Source organism: Monopterus albus, unplaced genomic scaffold, assembly GCF_001952655.1.
Source record: "Monopterus albus unplaced genomic scaffold, M_albus_1.0 scaffold402.1, whole genome shotgun sequence".
Lineage (NCBI taxonomy): Eukaryota > Metazoa > Chordata > Actinopteri > Synbranchiformes > Synbranchidae > Monopterus > Monopterus albus.
This window is the reverse complement of record NW_018128282.1, coordinates 514,876-527,339: the sequence shown is the minus strand read 5'-3', so window position 1 is coordinate 527,339 and position 12,464 is coordinate 514,876. Positions and strand designations below refer to the sequence as shown.

General features: G+C 40.0%; 2 protein-coding genes across 2 annotated transcripts in view; one reads left to right on the top strand and one right to left on the bottom strand.

The window, feature by feature from the left end:
• Nucleotides 1-862, bottom strand: part of LOC109951688 (SH3 domain-binding protein 5-like) — an 18,863-nt gene extending 18,001 nt beyond the window's left edge. The window contains 2 exon segments of the mRNA XM_020586320.1: nt 60-122; nt 521-862. Of these exon segments, the coding sequence (XP_020441976.1) occupies nt 60-122; nt 521-604 (147 nt within the window). The 5' untranslated portion in view covers nt 605-862.
• A 4,926-nt stretch (nt 863-5,788) lies between these two features.
• Nucleotides 5,789-12,464, top strand: part of mturn (maturin, neural progenitor differentiation regulator homolog (Xenopus)) — an 8,553-nt gene continuing 1,877 nt past the window's right edge. The window contains exons 1-2 of the mRNA XM_020586328.1: nt 5,789-6,200; nt 10,597-10,719. Of these exons, the coding sequence (XP_020441984.1) occupies nt 6,042-6,200; nt 10,597-10,719 (282 nt within the window). The 5' untranslated portion in view covers nt 5,789-6,041. The remainder of the gene's footprint in view (nt 6,201-10,596; nt 10,720-12,464) is intronic.

Genomic DNA, 12,464 nt, shown 5'->3' with positions numbered 1-12,464 from the left:
AGCAGGAATATGCAATAATGATGATGATAATAGTGCTGCTGACTGGTGTTCTGTCTTACCTCCAGCTCACTCTCCCAGCGGTTGATGTCATCTGTAGACTGGTTCAGCTTCTCCAGTTCTCCCTTTTAACAGACAATATGGCAGGCATTGAAAAGTACAGAGAGGGGTGAGGGGTGTTACAGTAGATTATGAATTTGAAGGCGAAACTGTGCGATTTACTGATTACTACACAGTAACACTGTGTGTCACTGAGCATGCAGCCCTCAGTGTGTGTGTGTGTGTGTGTGTGTGTGTGTGTGTGTATTGGGAAAACGTTAAAGGGCCAAATTCTCTTAGATCTTTGTCAACACCTTAGAACATTTAAATGAATGGCTACACAGCTAACACGTTCAATAAACATTTCACTATTAGATGGCACTGTCATATCGTATAATAGTAACTAAAATCTAAATCGGAAAACTTATTACATTAGACTTAAGTCTAAACGTTTTCATCTGGAAGAATTTCAAAACAAACCAACCTGAATTCTTGGATCCACTTCTTCCTCCTCAGCGCATTCATCCTTACCATTACTCCCATTTCCCAAGGGATCCATTTTTAGCATCTGTGGAGATTTTTAGGCAAAAGAAAAGGAGTGTCCTCGCTGCAAACAACGAGCGATCCCGGGGTATTGAGTAAGAGAGGGTGTCCGTCCTCTCTACCCTTTACACAGAGCACGGTGCATGTTTCACGCTTATAAGGCTGCAATTCGTTTAAAGAAGTACAGACCACTGGATATGGAAGAGCGCCTGGAAACCTGACTCTCCAACGCGCACTGAAAAAGATCACAACCTCTGGGATCGACAGGCGCGCGACCTGTGGAAAAAAAAACTACTTCCTGTGTGCACTTTCATAATAAAAGCTACATATAATAAATGTCCGCTTATAAGTCAATCAATGGGCATAGTCTACTTTAGTAAATTAAAATGATACATTTTGACACCTGCGCCATTTCCATTTTATTTAACATTTGTTTCTAGAACCACATGATAGATGTGTTCGTCAATCAGAATTTCACCCACAATCACAACAAAAGTTGTTGTTGGGCCCCAACAGACCTCCAGGCATTTTCATTACTTCCACCAACACCCAGAAACCAACCAATGTACTCAAGCTGAAAATATTACTTGATCAGTCGATTAGCTGACTGACAGAAAATGTATAAAAATTTGATGAATCATCAAATTTCTAAACAAATGTGCTAAAACTCAACTTCTCAAATATGATAGTTTCTTCAGTTTTTGTAACAGTAAACAATTTTTGGATTTTTGACTGGTGGTCAGAATTTTAAAAAACTATTGTTAGCTTGGATAATCAAAGACATTTTCAATATTTTCTGATGTTTTATACACAGAGCAAACAATTGATTATTACAGAAAATAACTGTCATATGCACTGGTAATGAAAATAATAGTTAACACAGTGTAGGCAGGACCTCAAGATGGAAGAACTGTAACAGTGGATATTATGTTTCAGTGATGCATAAAATCTGACAAGCTTCTAACAAATTTGCAAATAATCAAAATATATAAACAAAATAGTCTGGGCCCCCAGCATTTGCCCACTGTGAGGTGACTTCTGGATTGAGAAAACCTTGAATCTTTTTTATATTTTTAAAATAACTTAAAGTTTGTGTCATTCCCACTGGGAGTACTCTAATGGTGTCTATTACACCACTGGATATGTATATTAATAAGACAGGCTGGGGTTTCTCATGTGGCTATTATGACAAATGATTATAATGATTATGACAGATTGACTGATATGAGACTAAACCCCAGCTGGAGCATCCCTTCTGTTGATGTCTTTTAGACATGACACAGGGGCCTTAATCCTTCAAGATAGGCATATAGCACACTGCCTCACTCACTTCAACAGGATGCAACTTCATGTGGAAGCTTTGTATTGACACTGAATAGGAAACGGGTTATGTTTTTGGTTTACAAAGACTAACATTCAACAAAACATTGTTCAATTCTACAGTACACATAAACTCTAATCTACATCTGAGGACCCACTAGCTAAACCAGAAACAACATTTTCAGGAGCTGGTGCCATTTCTGCCTTAGTACGTGACGACCCACAGACCAAACCTCTGCAGGAACAACATGCAGAGAACGTCAACATCTTTGTCAGTGCTGGTGGAAAAGCAAGTCACAAAGACATTCAAGGAAGCAAAACTGCATTCTACTACTGGAAAGGTAGAAGCCATCATTAAGCATCTGTGTGAAAAAAAAAACTCAAGGAAATCAACTTTGACATCACATCAAAATGTTGCAAAAAGCTCAGCAGAGGCATTTCGAAAGGATTTTTAAAGCACTGAGATGATGTAGACTTGCAGCTGTTGTTCATGTACTGTGAGGAACCATGAGCTGAAAGATGCCTTGCCTTCACTATCAAGCGTGATGCTTGACACAACCCAACAAGCATTGCATTTCCAACTTCTTCCCATTTGTGGGCAACACTGTCTGCAGTGTCTTCAGATGCAGAAACAGGGTTGGTGTCATTTAAGAAAATGTGAGACTAGTTCACTGTTGTCTACTGGGGTGTCATGAGTTGTTCGCAGGTACTCTGGTTTCCTCCCACATTCACAAACAATAATTGTTTTTAAGAAAAATGATATTCACTAAAAATAACTGAGTACATACATTTTAATTTGTACAAGTGGCTTTTTTAGTGAATGATTAAGTTTGACTGATTGTAAATGTAACAGCTTTTCTGATGGAGTAGACTATTGTGTGTTATAGACTGAAGCCCTCTGAATGAAATTATTACATTTTCCCTCAGCCATATACATATGCTATTTTTCATCACATATTTTTGGCATAGAGACTGCAAAATGTGGTGTGCTGCAATTGTCATTATATTCCTTGTATCTGCATATAAGGTTAATCAGAATGTGTTAAATTAATAAATAAAACTTTAAAATGATAAGACAGGACACAGTGTGTGCTTGCTGTTCACCTGCTGTGATCTGTTCTGACTGTGGTCACAGCTCCCCCTGGTGTCATGCAGCGGTAATGGCTGCTGATCCAGTCAGTTCTGCCCTGACTAAGCATTTCTGATGCATCCAAATGACAGGACAGTTTCCACACTCTCTGTCTCTCAGAAGTGAGACAGGGAAGAGAGAGAAGAGGAAATGTATCAATCTACCTCAAGCTCCACATGATATTTCCACTACAGAAACATCAAGCCAAGGTTGATTTTCAGCAGTGATTTGACATTTTTGAGCAGTAAAAGCACAGTATGACTGTTTCTTGTTTCATGCCCTGTCATGCATGAATTAATCAACCTGTTAGCACATTATTAAATTCACAAGTATAAAAACTATCAAAGCACATAAAAATAACACTGGAATTATGTCTACATGTTTATCCAGCTAGATTTATTTTGAAAAGGTTAATTAAAGACAATTCAATTAACCTGCCATAGCCTTTGGGGCCCCTTGTTGTGTGGGTCCATGGCAGTTGCCTGCCTTTCTCCGATGGTAATCCAGCCTTGAGTCACACAGTGTATCATACTTGCATGTTTCCTGAGAGATTTTAAGTCAGATTTAAAGAGTTGCAATTTAATTCCATAGGGTTGCAAAATTTTCAAAATATGTACATAAAATTCATTAAACTTTAAACTCCACCAGACTGACTTCTAAATATGTTTCAACCCATGCTTAAGGACCCAATCCATCATGTATTTAATCATTGTTTAACCCATATGTTCACATATTGTGATAAGACTTACTGTTACACACAGTTGAAAATATGCCTATATAGATCTGTTTTAATGCTATTTACAAATATGTTCTAGTACTAAAGGATCCGTCAATCAATGTAGGGGCAATAGAACAGTTTGATCCTGCCTTGAGACTTTCAGCCTATTGTCACAGCCCAGCTCTATGGCTTTGGCAAAGATGGGTGACACAGACGAGGATAATGCAGAGCTTAATTTTTTTTTAATGAATCAGAATCAGCTTTATTGGCCGGGTGTGTTGGACACACGAGGAATTTGACTCTGGTACATCGGCTCTCAATGTGCAAACAGTAAATCAGCATAAGGCTGTGTAATATAACAAAAATAAGCAGTATTAACATCAACAAACAGTGCAAACAATGCAGAATAAGCAGTATAAATAGACAGTAACAATGCAGACAACAAAGGAATGTTGATTGAAATGAGATAATTAGGGATAAAAATAGAGCACTTAAAACTAGAGACCTGTACGAGTCTGTCTAATCTGTACAATGTATATATACACAGGTATTCCACTGAGGGTTATTGTCCAATCATATGGTCACTGGTTAAGTGTTCATCAGAGCGACAGCCAGGGGGAAGAAACTGTCCCTGTGCCTGGTTGTCTTGGTGCACAGTGACATAATGCACCCACACACATAACACCAAAATACAAAGTAGGTTTGTAAGGAGAAGACTGTAAGATATGCAGTCTAGGGAGTGGAAGAACAAGAATGTGCTGCATTTTCCAAAGGAAAAACACTAAAGAAAACACCACATACCACGGTGTCTAGGGAAGAGAGGCCCAAGACTGGCAGGAGCTCTGGGCTTAAAAAGGCATGGTGAACACACCAGGCCCAGGTGTATCCCATGCCATGATTGCAAACTGTAGTCCTGCCCCGTCAGCCAGAACAGAGCACACAACCCCAGCAAGCAGACACCAGACTATATAGATCACAATCTAATATACCCTACTTAATTTAGTTTGCATGCCACATTTTATACCTCTGTGGACCTACTCTTTCACAAATTATTCTTTTATTTTGACAGATACTTGTTCAAATAATACATTCATTTTACTTTATTTCCATCTTGACGCAGCTCAAACATGGAGTTGAAAGTTGGTCTCTCTGGCCCTCTGGTGGTGAAGCCTCCTGGGAGCAGTGAGGGCCAGGCTGGAGGCATGATGATGGCAGCAGGCTGGATTCTTGTAAACACGGTGCTTATAAAGAGGTTCCCAGAGGCACCAGTTGGCACTGAAGTGTTTTTCCCTATGGAAAGAAAGAGAAAGAAGAGGGAAGAAAGAGACGAAATAAAGAGAAGAGTCTGACAGAACTTTGTTCTCTGTCAGTGATGATTCACTTCTATTTGAACCTGGCTGAATTCCTCTGCAGTCAGAGTGGTAAGTCATTTACCAGTAAAAGTCTATAATAGTGACTACATTCATACTGAATTAGGAGGATAAAAGAAAGTATGATGTTCTGTGAGATGATATTATAAATACTATTCAATTAAAGATTAAAATTAAAGTATTACAATATTAAATACTACCAAAAAAATATCATTCATTGCTGAAGTTCTTGAACTTTCAGTATTTTCTATCATAGAATTGAGCTGAAAAGTTCGTTTTTAAGCCTATACTGAAGACTGATACACATGTTTCTTGTCATAATGTGATGCATATCCTGGACTTTAAACCTTGGCTAATAAAATACTTTTCAATTAAAAATAAGCACTAACTGTGTTTTTTGCGATGTGATTAAGCCAACCTGTAATTGTCTTTTAAGGTATTAGTTTATGATGATAATTACATTATACTCTTTCAATAAAGGCTCATGTCATGCCTCAACATGATGCCAGCAAGTTAAAACGTTGCAGTACTTTGTTCTACAGTGAGAAAGTTGGGAGTAGGCCTTTGCAGCGCCTCAGATATGGACGCCTGCCCGGCTCCACTGTTCGTCATCGCGTATTTCCCAGCGTCCTCCTGCGCATGCATGTGTGCGACCGACAGGCTGATTTCATAACGTTGGGAGGAAGAAAGGAATGGGGCTTTGAGGGGCGGATGAGCACCAGACCCGGTAGGCTGTATGCACCACCAGTGTTATCTCTGTTCCCGGGCCAGGCAGACGGTGCACTAGAGGAGATGCGGTAGTGGAAGCTGCTGATGCTGCTGTCTGATCAGCTGTTATTTGTGTCTTGAGCATCATCACCGTGACGGCCAGAGACATCAAGATCCAGCTCCGGAGCCAGGGAAACTGCAGAACGGTTAACAGAGGATGGAGTTCAAGCATCTGGTGGAGGCGGCGGAGAAGTGGTGCTCCGGTAACCCGTTCGACCTCATCTTTGCCGAGGAGGACGACGAGAGGCGGATGGACTTTTACGCAGAGCCCGGCGTCTCCTTCTACGTGCTGTGTCCCGGCGGCACCGACAGTTTCGTAAGTGCGCTTCTGCAGGGGCCTCTAGCTGTGTGTGCGTGTTCTTGTAGGTGTGTCGACGGTGGGTTGGAGGTGGGGTTGTCCCCAGTTGGTCCCGGTTTTGCAGCTGACGGACATGGGAGACGAAGCGAGGGGGGCTTTGGGCGAAGAGTGGGGGAGATGATGTCATTTCATTTTGGGTGCACCCCCCACCTCTTTTGATCGACGTTGTCTCTTTCTCCATTATAATCAACTGCGATAACGCTCGGAACCACAACACAGTCAAGGCAGATAAAAAAAATACGAGGCCTACAACTTTCAAAATAAAAGCCAATCACTTTGTTTTTTTTACAGTATGTCCTATAGCAGTGTGGTGCAGTGATGATTTGATTTTGATTTGATTTATTCATTCAAGCATGTAAAACAGTTGATATGTCAACATGTAATTTCACACATATCCAACAATAATAATCCAATATCAATTTACTTATACCTAGTACATGTTTGAACAGAGTAGGAAGAAGTTAGACTTATCTAGTCCTACCCCATGACATCATCTTACAACTTTTAAGTCCTAAGCAATATCTCTACATAAATAATTATCCTCTACACCTCACAAGTAATATACAGTACTACAGAATTATAACAGAGTGTTAACATTCTACATAATTACAATCTTAGATAATTATCTTCTACACCACACAAGTAATATACTAAAGAATTATTACATTGTGTTAACATTCATACACCACACCCACAATGTTCTATCTAATTAATCATTGAGCCTGTTCTTGCATATATCTTGATTGACACATACCTTTATATTTATGTTTAAACTCGTCAATTCTATTACTATTTTTTATGTCCACACTTAAATTATTCCATAGTTTTACCCCACTTATGGAAATACAAAATCTTTTTTTGGTTGTACGTATAGCATGAATTTTTAAATTTAACTGACCCCTTAAATTGTATCCCCCTTCCCTTTCATTAAATAGTTTTTGAATTCTACCAGGTAATAAATTGTTCCTGGCTTTATACATAAACACAGCAGTCTTATATCCCACTAAATCAAAACATTTTAACAATTTAGACTGTATGAAAGCTACATGATATGAGTTCTTAAAGCTCCAGAGACCCGGCCAAGTCCGCTCCTTCCTCCTGCTCAGTGATAGAGGCTAACAGGGCTGGGAGCAGATGGAGATGACCCAGGAGTCAGGGCGCCTGTTCACTCAATAACACATTATGTCACTCCCACCATGCCTGTGTTATGTGTTTGTAGACACCAACTGGACCATCCCACAGACAGCAGTTGCTTCAGCAGGGACTTTTCATGGCTAATGATCAAAAACAGAAACCATAAATCCAGCTTCTTCATGATTAAAGAAAATAATCGTATGAAAATATCAGTACAGGGGAAAAAACTGAGCAAAGGGGTTAATAATTCAGACATGTGCACAAGATACAGGTGCATAAATACATTGTGTTGTTTGTTGTCTCACAGCACCACTCTCATTTTCCATCTTTCTTCTTCACATCAGATTTTTCTCTCACTTTTGAATGCATGTCAACTGCTGCAGTCCTACCACTCATGAACACACACACCCACAGAGTTCCCTCTGAGTTATGCACTCTCTGATCAGCTAGAATAACTCTCTGTCTCTCTTGAGATCTAGTTACTCTTGTAGGATCAATACTGCAATCAGCGGGGCGTCTTGGGGCTGTCTGCCTCTCCCACTCTGTTCTCTCTTTTGGTCTTTCTCTCTCTCTCTCTCTCTCTCTCTCTCTCACTCACACACACACACACACACGCACATACGTTCCTCGTAGGAACTTTACATAGACACTTTATAGGCTGGTGTGGAATGGTTGCACCAATTTTATCATCTCTCATGGTGGAATAGAACAGAGTCAGCGCTAAGCCCCCATACTAGCTCAGTGTCTTCTAAACAGAACACCATGGTGGAAAATTGGCATAAAAGAAAATCCCACCTTGAAAATGGCTTTGACTTCCATTTATTTACTGGAGACTTACCCTATCCATGCTTGTATAGCTATCTTTGTGAGTACACTCACTGACATAATGCATTCCCTAGCCCCTTACACTAACCTTAAGCATCACAACTATATCCTAACCCTAACCCTAACCATAATCTAAACATAATTCTAACTGAACCCTAAAACAGGTCATAGCCCTTAAAAAGACCTTTGAAGAGGTATGAGAAAGTGAGGACCGGTCAAAATGTCCTCACTTCAGTGGTATAAAATTCAAACTGGCCTCTCACACTGCTGGCCATACAAATACAGACACACACATACACAGAGTCATTGTCAGTTTATGTTGTTTTTGGCCAGACTGTTGACACCCAGAGAATCGACCTGTCCTTTCACTAGAGGGCGCTGTGAGATCAGTCCCATCCTAAAACTGTACAGCTCTGTAATTTCCCTTGTGGTATATGCGTTAGTAGATTTCAGCCATCTAGTGACACAACACATAAAAAATAACAGCAGTTGTTTTACTGTGTTTTACAACTTGACTGAAGGTGGGGTTTAGTTTGTGCAGTGGAGATGACCCGATGTGAGAATCCATCCATCAGTGTCTGAACAGTCAGAGCAGGCAAATGCAACATTACCCCTCTCTGTAACACAAAAAGAAACTTTATCACCCTGGCCGTGTCTCATGTGACTCCTAAAACACTCACATATTAGTGTCTTCCTCTTCTTCCTTATTATTATTTTTTTTACTTGAATTTCCTTCCATTTACCCATTAATGATTAATTTTGGTATTTTCATATGAGATTTTGAATGAATGAACTGAATGTTTTGTAATATATTAAGGTGTTTAATGAAGATGGATTATATACACATTTTAGAGAGTATTGAAGATGCAAATGACCTAAATTACCACAACACCAACTTTAAAAGTGCCTTTATTTTTCAGTTACTTTCAAAATTTAGGTATGTTCAATTTGAAGTTTTTTTGTTTTATGCTTATCACCTTGAACTCTGTATATAAGCTATTAGAATTGTCTTAATGGAATTGCCATCCATTAATTCATCCACAAATGGCCCTATGTTACAACTTAAACAAAGAACGTAACTCAAGGCATGGCTTTCATGGGTTTTTTAACTTTAAGGGGGTTTAGATACAGAAACCCCTAAATCATCCATAAAATCAATTAAAAATACCCCAAAGTATAACAATCCAATCAATATCCACATTAATATTAGGATTGGACACCTGAACATGCACCTTAACAAACTTAAGGACTTTTTAAGGTACAAATAAAAGGGGATTTGAAGTGTCATTTTCTTCATATTAAGTGTTGTCCCCATAAAATCACTTAAACAATGCATATAATCCATTAAACGTATCTTAACGTATTATAATTTTTTTAGATTATTCATTCATTTCAGGTTTTTTATATCATTAGCAGATTAATGATGAACTAGTTGCTTTGTGCAGTACTAGCATAGCATTAGTTTCTAATACGGTTCTTGACAAATCTTCAGTGGATCTTATGTGTAACATTGTTATGAACGCTCGACACACAGGTGAGCGAGCGGAGGAAAAACAACAGACCCAGGCAGCTGGCTTCGGTGCAAGCAGTGAGATTTATTTACAGTGTCAAATAAGTGCGTAAATATTTGCAAAGGTGAAGTGGTGAAGAAACCGGGTGTCGACCAGCAGTGGCAGGAGTTATGGTTAATGGATCGACCTGTGACGGTGGTGGCTGGTGGAGCTGAGGGTACCAGGATCCAGAGGAGAGGTCCAATGCGGAGGGAAGCCAGGTACGGCGGGGCAAGAACAGGAACTAGGCAAAACGCAGAAGGAAGCAGGGAACAAAACATACTTGGCATAACGATAAACAAGAAAATAGCAACATGCATGGGGAGGTCTGACGATGGAGAAAGAACTAGCAGGGGAGTAATAGGTGAGCAGTGTATAAATAAGGAGGGAGACTAAGGAGGCGCAGCTGATGAGTGTTAGAGAATCGGGGCAGGTGTGTCTAATCAAATAATCAGTGTAAGGGAGCTGACTAGTGCAAGAAAGAGAAGAGAGGAAGGTGCAGCCGGGCAAACCTGACAAACATGTCATCATTTTTGTGTTATTTGCTCTCTGGCTATTGTATGCCCTTGAAGAATTGTGTCTGGTTCACTTGTTTTGCTCTAGTTTTTCTGTGCTGCATTGCCCCTGACCCAGCTTTATTTATTTAGTCATTAATTCCTGCGTGATGTGTGTCACTATACAGCCCACATGGGGCTACACTGTTAGAGAGAGTGTGGCAATGTTGCATCACCTGGTGTAATGTTAAATCTTGACACAAAGTCCCCTACTCTTACTATATTACTGCTTGGAAATAAAGCATAGGAGGACTAGCGTTTGTTCATCTGTGTGTTTATTTTTGTGTGTAGCATGTGTGGAGTGAGAGTGAGGACTGCCTCCCCTTCCTACAGCTGGCCCAGGACTACATCTCCTCCTGCGGGAAGAAGACTCTACAGGAGGTGCTGGAGAAGGTCTTCATGTCCTTCAGGCCTGTAAGAAAACACAGAGAGAAGTGGTGTTCTGGGGGCCTCAGTTTACCTTTTAACGCACTGCATCAGCAACACCACAGTGGCCTTTCCTTGTTGTGTCTCGGACTATTACAACCTTGTTACATTCTGTTCTCACTGGTATGGAGACAATCGTATTGATTGCCACTTAGAAATCAGACATTTTAATTTAGCCTTGCTTATCAGAAAATGATACGAAACACCGAACAGAACAGAGTCAAGGTTTTTTATGAAATCTTAGAATATTCTGAGCTGATTTGCACTGCCTGAAGCCTTCTTCAGCAAGCTTTTTTGGTGACAACAAATAACCAGTGTTTAAATGTAATTTAAGTAAGCCCATCTTGTTGCAGACTATTGCTATGAAACTGAAACCCTTTATTTTTTTCTAATCTCAAAAATCCCATTTATCTACTAATAATTAACTAATTAAGGCATCTTATAGACAGCCATTACTTGTGTATGAACGAGAGGGAGGGAAGTGGAACAGTGAGGTTACAGGGGGCTGAGGTCAAGAAGGTGCAGGAGTTTAAGTATTTGGGGTCAACAGTCCAGTGTGATGTGGAGTGTAGGAAAGAGGTGAAGAGGCGAGTGCAGGCAGGTTGGAGTGGGTGGAGAAAGGTGTCAGGAGTGTTGTGTGACAGAAGAGTGTCAGCAAGAATCAAAGGAAAGGTGTACAAGACAGTAGTGAGACCAGCTATGCTGTATGGGTTAGAGACTGTAGCAGTGAGGAAAAGACAAGAGGCAGAGATGGAGGTAGCAGAGATGAGGATGTTGAGGTTCTCTTTAGGAGGGACCAGGATGGACAGGATTAGGAATGAGCACATCAGAGGGACAGCTCAGGTCGGCTGTTTTGGGGACAAGGTCAGAGAGGCCAGATTGAGATGGTTTGGACATGTGCAGAGGAGGGATAGTGGTTATATTGGTAGAAGGATGTTGGAGATGGAGCTGCCAGGCAAGAGGTCAAGAGGAAGGCCAAAGAGGAGATATATGGATGTGCTAAAAGAGGACATGAAGCTAATTGTGGCGAGAGTAGAGGATGCTGAGGATAGAGTTAGGTGGAAACAGATGATTCGCTGTGGCAACCCCTAACGGGAACAGCAGAAGGAAGAAGAAGAAGAAGAAGAAGAAGAAGAAGACAGAGGGCCTTTACTTAGGGTGAAAGTTCAGATAGCATTGAGTTTGTTAACTTCAAAGGGCTTTTGTCCCTTAAACTATGTTCATAACTAACCTTAAAATTGCAGAATTTGCACTTTAAGTTCATTTATTATACAAAACAGTTTATTTAACACAAATCTAGGCACACCTATAAATACCTGAATATTGAATAAGAATTAAAAAATATATTTTTAATTTGCACCTAAAAACATTTCAGATGTCGATGTAAACAGAAGCCCAATTTTAATAACATCTTAAATGTGTAAATATGTGGTGTCACAAACTTTTTAAAACATACTCAGGGGCTTTTCAGAGTTTTGTAGTTTTTGCCTTTTTATATAGTTCAACATTTTAGGAAATTGGCTAATTATTGTTCTACTTCAGAGGTAGATGAGAGGAGCAATACCTTTGCCACATCTGCATGCTTATATGAAGCTACCTCTGGTAGCTGGTGGTTAGCATAGCTTATCATAAAACCTGGATACAGCCACCCTATGTCTGTCCAAAGGTAACAAACTCTGCCTGCCCGAAGCTCACTGATTAATACTATATATACTTTAACTCCCAGCCAAAAA